This window comes from Conger conger, chromosome 17 (genome assembly GCF_963514075.1).
Source record: "Conger conger chromosome 17, fConCon1.1, whole genome shotgun sequence".
In the NCBI taxonomy this organism is placed as follows: Eukaryota; Metazoa; Chordata; class Actinopteri; order Anguilliformes; family Congridae; genus Conger; species Conger conger.
The window spans coordinates 5,681,070-5,692,535 of record NC_083776.1 but is presented as its reverse complement, the minus strand read 5'-3'; the positions used below and the strand labels follow the sequence as shown (position 1 = coordinate 5,692,535).

General features: G+C 51.7%; 1 protein-coding gene across 1 annotated transcript in view; it reads right to left on the bottom strand.

Moving 5' to 3' along the window:
• Positions 1-841: 841 nt before the first annotated feature.
• vwa8 (von Willebrand factor A domain containing 8) overlaps positions 842-11,466 on the bottom strand; it is a 90,638-nt gene continuing 80,013 nt past the window's right edge. The window contains exons 42-45 of the mRNA XM_061225473.1: positions 8,085-8,243; positions 3,984-4,082; positions 3,322-3,560; positions 842-1,999 (exon numbers count right to left, since the gene is read on the bottom strand). Of these exons, the coding sequence (XP_061081457.1) occupies positions 1,891-1,999; positions 3,322-3,560; positions 3,984-4,082; positions 8,085-8,243 (606 nt within the window). The 3' untranslated portion in view covers positions 842-1,890. The remainder of the gene's footprint in view (positions 2,000-3,321; positions 3,561-3,983; positions 4,083-8,084; positions 8,244-11,466) is intronic.

Sequence of the window (11,466 nt, the reverse complement as noted above, 5' to 3'; positions counted from 1 at the left end):
GTCGCTCCGATCCCGACGCTCCCAGAAAACGGAGAGAAACATTCCGCAGCCGCATATAAAGACCACGGCTGTTTGCGTGGCTCTCTGTGCCAAGTCGTTTTACGATCTTGGCAGGAACGTCTAACGCTCCTCAGCTCTGTGGGTTCCTGCACAAAGCAGCGCGTTTTCCGAGGGGTTTTACGGGACCGGCTGTAAACGGAACGAGGAACAACGGAACCGCTCGGCGGGAAGCGTAAGACGAGTAAAGCCCGTTTCCCGTCGCCTTTCCAGAACACTCCGTCACCACGCCCACTCGCAGGGCTCAAGGCTGGTCACGTGACCCGGGGGTGGCGTGGAGACGCACTCCAGAACTTTCCCATTGGCTTAAGTTTCCACAGCTTTCTCCGTCAATGGGGGGGGGGAGGTGGGTTTGGGTTCACTTCTCCTCCAACGGGGATTCACAGGAAGGAACGTCTTCCAATCTTCCAAGGAGACGCCGAGGACCCTGGGTAATCCAACTCCACCCAAGGACCATGCCAGGGGTTTACTCAACCACGTTTAGAACTACCGAGCCCACGCGTTAATGCAAGAACACACACACACACCCTCACACACACACACACACACACACACACTCACTCACTCACACACTCACACACACAGTCAAGAGCGCAACTAAAACACATAGCGCAAATCGATTCACCTGAGAAACACACACACACACGCACACACAACGCCACAATTTAAACACACAGTGCAAATGGATTCACCTGAGAAACATACACACACACACACACACACACACACACACACACACAGAAACACACACAACGCCGCAATTTAAACACACAGTGCAAATTGATTCACCTGAGATACTTTACTTCAGTTGAGCTGAGAATTTACTTGATTCTTAATTTCTTGATGATTCAGATCACATACGAGGCGATTCGTACAAGTGACTCGCAAGTCAACAGATGGATTACACAGTGTGCACATAATAAAAATATTAATAGAACATTAATAAAATTACACATCTCCTAACATATAATACAATAAAATTATGAGTTACATTTTTTGAGGTTACAGCCCAAATGTAGCGCTATGAATGCAGATATGAGATAGCAGCGAAAGCCAATCAGATTCAGGACATCTGACGATGTCATCAGCCCAGGAATGACTCTGATTGGCTGCAGACTGCACATGCAGATGTTTGACTGTGGATCTGCACAGGAGTGACTGCAGACATGGTGATAAGGTTAAGATGGTACGTTTGTCTGGAACAGAAACCAGCGCACAACACACACGCACACACACACACACACACACGCTATCTCTCCGGGAGTGGAGCTGTGCAGTGGATAGCCCCAGTGCTGGGTGGATTAACTGTTCCTGGGGGATCTGTTCTCAAGATGGCCACCTGAAGGCTGAGGTGCCTACCCACAGATCTGAGCATGCTCAGTGTGTCCCTCTCAGCAGCACTCACAGACACACAGACACACAGACCCACAGACCCACAGACCCACAGACCCACAGACCCACAGACCCCCTCCTGGAGCAGGAATGAGTGTACGGATAACTCCACACAGACTGACTGACTGACTGCACTGACTGTCCAGTTGGAGGTCACGTAATCGGGGGAGGGGGGAGATGAAACAAACGCCCTAAAAGCACAGCTTAATCCGGAAATACGTTTAGTGGCTCCATGGGTCTCTCCCACAGAACTAAGGGATTGTCAGTTCAAACTGTCACAAGTTTCAGGTGGATTGCAGAGATGGTGTGTGATTGGCCAGGTTAGTCAGAGCTGGCATGTGATTGGCCAGTCTGCTCAGGCACTGGAAGTGCATGGTGGAGGTTAGATTCCAGAGGCGGCGTGTGATTGGCCAGGTTGGTCAGAGCCGGCGTGTGATTGGCTCAGGCACTGGACAGCATGGTCGAGGTGAAGATCTGCTGCAGGATCTGTGGGATGTGCTTGGTGTCCATGGCGACGAAAGAGCGTCCAGCCGGCAAGGTTTTCTGGAGCCTGGAGACAGGGGGACAAGAAAAAAACAACCTCCAAAGCGTTACCATGGAAACCGTTCCCAGCCCCATGCATGCAAAGGACTCTCGAGTGGAACCGGAACCAGAACAGAACAGAACCACTGTGGGCCCCAGATCAGCAGAGAGTTCTCATTACACCTCAAACTGCAGACAGACTGGGACAGAGAGAAGGAGGAGGGAAATTGGGCATTTGGACGGTATTTTTAGCGGGTTTTTAAAGCAGGGATCGCGTGTTGCTCCTGACGCTGGCCCCACACAGTGAGGCTGTCCTAAATCCACTTTTTAAACAGTTCTTAAAGACGAAACTGAAACAGAAGTGATAAGACTGATCAATCGGAGAGATCTGAAGGGCGGGGAGGGGATTTCACTGATGGAAGGAGGAGGGAGACGCAACGTGTGAAAATGATACTGCTTGGAGGGAGACATGTGATTGTGACGTACACGCCCAGCGGTATGCGATGGCGTAAAATCTAAATTGAAAGAGTTTTCCAGGAAGTGGATGGAAAAGTGCTGCTCTAACTTCCGTTTCAGCTCGTCTGTCAGAGCACGGGGGTGGGGGATAGAGCTCTCTCTCTGTCTCCGTCTCTCTCTCACTCTCTCTCTCTCTCTCTCTCTCTCCCTCTCTGTCGCTCTCTCTCTCCCTTTCTGTCCCTCTCCCTCTCTGTTTCTCCCTCTGTCTCTCTCTCTCCCTTTCTATCTCTCCCTCTGTCTCTCTGTCTGTCTCTCACTCTCTCTCTGTCTCTATGTCTCTCTCCCTTTCTGTCTCTATGTCTCTCTCCCTTTCTGTCTCTCCCTCTGTCTCTCTCTCCCTCTCTCACGCTCTCCCTTTCTGTCTCTCTCCCTCTCTGTCTCTCCCTCTGTCTCTCTGTCTCTCCCTCTGTCTCTCTGTCTCTCCCTCTGTCTCTCTCTCTCCCTTTCTATCTCTCTCCCTCTGTCTCTCCCTCTCTGTCCCTGGTCTCCCAGCAGGGGCAGGGGCAGGGGATGAGGAGGGTATGGTTTGGGGGATGGGGGGGGGGGGGGGGGTTTGGTTTTGGGGGATGGGGGGGTATGGTGTGGGGGTTTGGGCTCTGTCTCTCTCTGTCTCTCTCCCTCTCGGCCTGGTCTCCCAGCAGGGGCAGGGGCAGGGGATGAGGAGGGTATGGTGTGGGGGATGGGGGGGGGTTTGGTTTTGGGGGATGAGGAGGGTATGGTGTGGGGGTTTGGGCTCTGTCTCTCTCTGTCTCTCTCCCTCTCGGCCTGGTCTCCCAGCAGGGGCAGGGGATGGGGGGGTATGGTGTGGGGGTTTGGGCTCTGTCTCTCTCTCACCTGTCGGCCTGGTCCCCCAGCGAGCCGATGAAGATGGCGAAGGCGTGGACCTGGGGGCTGGCGGTGAGTGCGCGGGCGAAGCGGTCGGGGCTGATGCCGTAGCGCTCCAGGTTGGCGTCGCTCAGCACGATGACGAAGTGCTCGTCCGCCTCCTCGCGGGAGAGAGCCCCCACCGCGTGCTCCGTGCCCTCCAGCGTGTAGTCCCCGCTCATGCAGAACTGAGAGTGCGCGTGCATCGTCTGCAGGACAGGGGGGGGCAGGGGGGTCAGCACGCACTCGCACACACACACACACACTCACACTCTCTCACACTCTCTCACACTCTCTCACACTCTCTCACACTCTCTCACACTCTCTCACACTCTCTCACACTCTCACACACTCTCACACACTCTCACACAGTCTCTCTCTCCTCCTGGGCAGCTGTTGAGCCCTTGAGCAAGACCGTTGAGCCCTTAACCCCACATTGCTCCAGGGAGGATTGTCTCCTGCTCAGTCTAATCAACTACAAAGTGGCTTAGGATAAAAGCGTCAGCTAAGTAACAAATTATTACAATTATTATAATATCACAGCATCAGTATAACTGGGAGCCAAGACTGAGGATTTATATTTATATTTTGATATTTTTGAAGGTTTGTGAAATTGGTTCTGGCCCCCTCACCTTGAGCACTTTCAGCCTCTCTTTGTTGTTTTTGGGGACCTTGTCGCTGCGCACGAGCTCGATGTCAAACCCATCTCCAGAGTGACCCACGATGTCATACTGAGAGAGAGAGAGAGAGAGGGGGGGGGGGGAGAGAGGGAGAGAGGGAGGGAGAGGGAGAGAGGGGGGAGAGAGAGAGAGGGGGGGAGAGAGAGAGAGCGGGGGAGAGAGAGAGGGGGGAGAGAGAGAGAGCGGGGGAGAGAGAGAGGGAGAGAGGGGGGAAAGAGAGAGAGGGGGGAGAGCAAGAGAGCGGGAGGGAGAGGGAGAGAGAGGGGGGAGAGAGAGGGGGAGAGAGGGAGAGAGAGAGAGGGAGAGAGGGGGAGAGAGAGAGAGAGAGAGAGAGAGACAGAGAGAGAGGGTTACGGAGACGGAGACCCGAGGGACAACCACACAGCTACAGGAAGAGCAGTCTACACCGATAACAGCTATAACACAGGAAGAGCAGACTACACCGTCTCAGCCGTTCAGCTCAGCCCAAACAGAGCACAGACCCTCAGCCGGGGTAAAGGGGGTTCAGCTCAGCCCAAACAGAGCACAGACCCTCAGCCGGGGTAAAGGGGGTTCAGCTCAGCCCAAACAGAGCACAGACCCTCAGCCGGGGTAAAGGGGGTTCAGCTCAGCCCAAACAGAGCACAGACCCTCAGCCGGGGTAAAGGGGGTTCAGCTCAGCCCAAACAGAGCACAGACCCTCAGCCGGGGTAAAAGGAGTTCAGCTCAGCCCAAACAGAGCACAGACCCTCAGCCGGGGTAAAAGGAGTTCAGCTCAGCCCAAACAGAGCACAGACCCTCAGCCGGGGTAAAAGGAGTTCAGCTCAGCCCAAACAGAGCACAGACCCTCAGCCGGGGTAAAAGGAGTTCAGCTCAGCCCGGACAGAGCACAGACTCACAGGCCTGCCAGTTCTCCTTAAAGCACTCAGCCTTGCGTAACTGCCCCGTTTGAGATAATGATTAAATGGGGCTGTGAACGTTCCCCGGACAGAGGGCAGATTCAGGGCCGGCGCAGGCCCGCGTCACCGTGCCCCAGAGAGAGAGAGGAGCGAGCCCAGCTCCCACAGAGCCGACCGCGTTACGTTACGTAACCTCGGATTCGGGCGCCAGATCAGATGTGGTTATGCGGTTGTTTGTGATGTGAGGAACGTGACGGAGCCCGGCTGAAAGAGGCGCAGACGGCACGGCTCACGAGGGGGAAGATCTCATTTGGTAAACACGGCCGAGCCGCGTTACGCACATCACGCCCCCGGCAGCGTGGCACCTGGAGCTCAGCAGCGTGAGAGAGAGCCGTCTGCTCACAGACCCGCTCTGTTCCCTCACGCAGGAGCGAGAGGCCATTATCACCTCCTGCAGGGGCCAGCACACACAGAGCAGACTGTTCTCACCCAGGGAGGTACACTGTGCACGTGCAATACTGAGTACACCCACACATGATGATGGATGCACACAATGAGAATGCATGCACACACAGAGATAATGGATACACACACATAATGAATGCACACAATGAGAATGCATGCACACACTGAGATAATGGATACACACACATAATGGAAGCACACAATGAGAATGCATGCACAAACTGAGATAATGGATACACACACATAATGAATGCACACACTGAGAATGAATGCACACACTGAGATAATGGATACACACACATAATGGACGCACACAATGAGAATGAATGCACACACTGAGATAATGGATACACACACATAATGAATGCACACACTGAGAATGCATGCACACACAGAGATAATGGATACACACACATAATGGATGCACACAATGAGAATGAATGGAATCTGAACACTGGTATGAATGGAATCTGAACACTGGTATGAATGGACTTCCATGTGTATTCACTGGCACACAAGGAGCTCCTCTGGTTGATTTATATCCGCCCGTTTAGCGCCGTGATCTGCCTGGAGTCACACACAGGAGGTGAAATCCACATTCATTAGCTCACCCGAGTACAGGAACACCTGTCTTATGGGACCGCACAGGTGTCTACTCCATATCAGATCAGTGTCTCTGTCATGTGTGATGTGCAAGATCAAGACAAGAGAGATGATATCTGATCCTGCAGGCGGCTGCCAAAGAGCGTCTGTGTCTATGTGTGTGTGTGTGTGTGTGTGTGTCTGTGTGTGTGGGAGAGACACTCGGCTGATTCAAGCTGGGCTCAAAGATATTCAGAGCAACAGATGTCTTTCTCTCTTTCTCCCCCTCGCACTCTTCCTCTCTCTCTCTCACTGTCATTCTTTCACTGCCTTATTCACTCTCTCTCTCTTCTCCTCCCTCTGACTCTCTCCCTCTGTCTCTGGCTGTGCTCAGTGGATGTGGTTCAGTGAGGAGTGTCTCGGTCTCTCTCTGGCTGTGCTCAGTGGATGTGGTTCAGTGAGGAGTGTCTCGGTCTCTCTCTGGCTCTGCTCAGTGGATGTGGTTCAGTGAGGAGTGTCTCGGTCTCTCTCTGGCTCTGCTCAGTGGATGTGGTTCAGTGAGGAGTGTCTCGGTCTCTCTCTGGCTCTGCTCAGTGGATGTGGTTCAGTGAGGAGTGTCTCGGTCTCTCTCTGGCTCTGCTCAGTGGATGTGGTTCAGTGAGGAGTGTCTCGGTCTCTCTCTGGCTCTGCTCAGTGGATGTGGTTCAGTGAGGAGTGTCTCGGTCTCTCTCTGGCTCTGCTCAGTGGATGTGGTTCAGTGAGGAGTGTCTCGGTCTCTCTCTGGCTCTGCTCAGTGGACACTGCAGTTCTCAGCTCACAGGCTCCAGCTCTGCTCCGTTTGGACTCAAACGGGGCATCCAGCCAATCAGGGCCCCCGCGGCGAGGGGGGGTGGGGGGGGTCAGGCGCTCCTCTGTCTCACAGCTGTGAGCGACACAGTGGTCAGTCTGGGCCGGACCCAGCAATCACACGGTCACAGGGTCCAGAGTGAGTGAGTCCAGGTGTCTCCATGGCAACCTCCCAAAACATGCTGAGGATGCGGCTCTCAGTCTGGGTGGGGCAAAGCATCTCTATTTTGGGGAAGTGATATTACTGCACGAACACCGTTGCCAAGGCAGCAGAAGAAATACATAACTGTGTCTGATTTCCTCTATTCTGAGTGGGAGTGCCGAGGCCTCTGAGTTCAGGGAGATCCTCACTGACCCGAGACCAGCGTCTCACCTGGGCCCTGTGTGCTCACCTGAGATTCTCACTGACCCAAGACCAGCGTCTCACCTGGGCCCTGCGTGCTCACCTGAGATTCTCACTGACCCGAGACCAGCGTCTCACCTGGGCCCTGCGTGCTCACCTGAGATTCTCACTGACCCGAGACCAGCGTCTCACCTGGGCCCTGCGTGCTCACCTGAGATTCTCACTGACCCGAGACCAGCGTCTCACCTGGGCCCTGCGTGCTCACCTGAGATTCTCACTGACCCGAGACCAGCGTCTCACCTGGGCCCTGTGCGCTCACCTGAGATTCTCACTGACCTGAGACCAGCGTCTCACCTGGGCCCTGTGCGCTCACCTGAGATTCTCACTGACCTGAGACCAGCGTCTCACCAGGGCCCTGTGTGCTCACCTGAGATTCTCACTGACCCGAGACCAGCGTCTCACCTGGGCCCTGCATGCTCACCTGAGATTCTCACTGACCCGAGACCAGCGTCTCACCTGGGCCCTGCGTGCTCACCTGAGATTCTCACTGACCCGAGACCAGCGTCTCACCAGGGCCCTGCGTGCTCACCTGAGATTCTCACTGACCCGAGACCAGCGTCTCACCTGGGCCCTGTGTGCTCACCTGAGATCCTCACTGACCCGAGACCAGCGTCTCATCTGGGCCCTGTGTGCTCACCTGAGATCCTCACTAACCCGAGACCAGCGTCTCACCTGGGCCCTGTCTTTTCAGTAAACTTGAAATGAAAAGAAATTTCAGTTTTTCACCTGAGATTACGCGGTAACACCTGAGACTACGCCGTAACACCTGAGATTACGCGGTAACACCTGAGACTACGCCGTAACACCTGAGATTACGCCGTAACACCTGAGACTACGCCGTAACACCTGAGATTGCGCCGTAACACATGAGGGCCTCACCTTGAACTTGTGCTCGTAGTTCTCCAGGGCCTCCATCACCAGGCAGACGGCCTCCATGGAGCGCTCCAGACGCCCGTCCACCCCGTTGAAGCGGTACATGCTCCCCGACACGTCCACCAGGAGGCGCAAGCGCTTCGGCTTCTGCTGCGGAGTGCCCAGCTGGACCCCACACACCGTACACACACACACACACACACACACACACACACACACACACACACATACACACACACACAGCGTACACACACACACCGTACATACACCGTACACACACACGCACACACACACACACACACAGCGTACACACACACACACACACACACACACACACACCGCACACACACACACACACACACAGCGTACACACACACACACACACACACACACACACACCGTACACACACACACACACACACACACAGCGGACACACACACACACACACACACACACACAGCGCACACACACACACCGTACACACCGTACACACACACACACACCGTACATACACCGTACACACACACACACACACACAGCGTACACACACACACCGTACATACACCGTACACACACGCACACACACACACACACACACAAACAAACGCATGCATGCGCACGCACGCACACAAACACATAGGCATACATTATAACACATTACATTACATCTACATTACATGTAAAGAAGTGAATATCCAAAGGTCATTGGAACAACTACAGAACAGGTTCGATAAGGGACAAAAAAGTATCAATTGTCTACAGCCTAAAGATTTTTGTCCAAGACCTACTGTCCTTTGTCACAATACCAGTTGTTGCTTGTTAGGTTTACATCGCAGTTATTTTGAAGGGCCCTTCTTGGTGATGCTGCATTCTTGTATTCCTGAGAGCAACAATAAGCATTGTGCTATTCCCATAAGAGACCACACACAGCCAACCTAAGACGCCTCAAACATCAGCTTACCATAACTGCACACAGTAAATGTAAAGAGGGCGTGTCTGTTTGTGTACCGTTCTGTGTGAGAGCGCAACCACTCTTTTCGATGCATGCACAGTTTGCACGCTGATTTCTGTCGAAATGTGTGAACTTGCTAAAGGTTTATGTAGGTCAGTAGGACTAAACACAGGAGGGGAAACGTTCTGGACAGCGGGAGATCTTCATGGCAGACACACAACTGAGTGAACGGCTATTCTGCAAGCGACACCAAGACTTATTCAATGTGGTGATGAATCGTTCCTCAGAAAGGCGATTGAAATTCGATGGAATTTTGAGCTGAAGAGAGTTTGAAAACGGACCCTTGGGGAGTGTTCCAGTCACGTTAACCCAAAGCTCCAGAACAGGCATTATTCATAAATATGAATATATGAATATCGCTGTGGAAACTGCCCCAGGTGCCTTTAAAGTGAGCCGGGCTTGGAGCCAGAGGCCCCCCTAAAGCTATACGGTTTTTGGAATCCCATCAAAAATAATCAAATAAAGTGTATGGGGGGGAGGGGGGGGGCTGATAGAGGGGAAGAATGGCATCTCCATGGTAACCGCCCGCCCCCCCCCGGCCCGTGTCTCATATAACCCATATAACACGAGTAATCCCTAAACGTGCTCCTTTCACAAGCCCACATTCTTCTGTCTGCAGGGCACGGTGCGGGGTGGGGGGGGCATAAGAGGTTTTAAATGGGGGGGGCTTAAAGTCCAGGTGGGGTGGGTCGCAGGCAGGGGAAAAATGCAGGACCCTTCTGTCCTGAACTTCTAAAGCCCAAGCCTTCCAGAGACAGGTGCAGACAAATTTAACGTAAATGCGCGATGGGACATCTGAACATCTTTTAAAGGTAACGTGAATGTGTGCAGCCAAACATAAGGAAAACATGACCAAAACGTTCAGAAAACGCTCAAGGACATTTTCCCGTTTTCATAAAAGAATCTCAAAATAAAAAATAATATTGGACTTCGTAATATGATAGACCAAACTTCACAAGAGTGATCTCTTAATAACCTAAAGAAAGGGTTTTGAAAACTCACCAAAAAGAGAGACCAAGTTAAACTTGGATGAGTATGCAGGAAGATGACATTTCCAAAGTGAAGCAAGAACCTTTTTCTGAGTGCAAACGCAGTTTTTCTTTCCGGAGCGAGGATAAACAGCTTATGGGCTAAAGTTACACTGGCTGAATTGCTCAAGCACCCAAACACGTGTACTGGACTGTTAGAAGTTAGAAGCAGAAGTTAGTCATCGCTATGGAGATCCAGATCTGAGAGGGAATATCTGATAATAATTACAGCCCAGTCTGGAAATAACCACACGACCGATCCCACGCTAAGCTGACAGAAGCACAGCGTGTGCGTGTGTGTGTGCGTGTGTGCGAGTGTTGTAGGGGAAAATTCACAGAACAAAAGATCTCCCTCCTAAAAGCATGATAAACAATCAAAATCAGACTCCACCTTAGTGAGCAGGCTGGTTCCTCCAAAACTCTCGACGATGTATGCAAAAAGTGTATCAATATATCCATATTAAAGTATGATATGTACCCTGTATAGTTTCAAACTGATTAACTGCTAAATTGTGCTAGAATTACACAGTGACCCATATGTAACCGGAGTTTAATAAAGCAGCCAGCTGGGTGGAGGGGGGGCGTCTTGAACTGTGTAGACTGTCAAGGACACAGGCAGAGCGAGATATGCCTGTACAGCTGGTTTCTCCGGGACTCTCGATGTTTTATGCCAGAAGTGTATCTATATACAAGTGACTTATAATCAATATATCACATGTACGCTGCTTGTTATCAAATCAAATGAACCTAGAACATTAATTATAGCTGAGCTTATGAAAACGCAAGAAAGCACAGTGAAAACTGTTAAAATGAGAGCAAAGAATGCAAAGAATGCAACGTACATTTACTCACTTGGAAGAGAATATTAATCAAATGTTTAGTATGTCTGTATATTAGAAAAGAATATTAGAAGAGAATATTAATCAAATGTTTAGGATGTCTGTATATTTTCAATGATTACTGCTCATAAGATTGTGATAGAAAAGTGACCCATATGTGGAAAAATACAGAGTGACGTGTATTCTCAGAAAAAACCAAGGATGACGTGTGTGTTAGCAGGCAGTTCGCGAGAGCGGGGGCGGCCTGAACTTTATAGAGATTTGGCAGAGCATGATTGAACTTTGTACAAAGTTGGCAGAGCATGAGGACTTTGGGCGATTTGCCACAATGATGTTTGCACCTGTTTGGGGGAGGAGTTGTGGGAGGAGTTACGATAAGAACAGTGTGGGTGATTTGCCACAATTAGCTTTTAGGAGGAGTTGTAGGAGGAGTAACTGCGTACAAAATGGGTGTAAAAATGACAGTCCGGCTTTAGGCACTTGTGCTAAATAAAGTCTGATTTTCCTG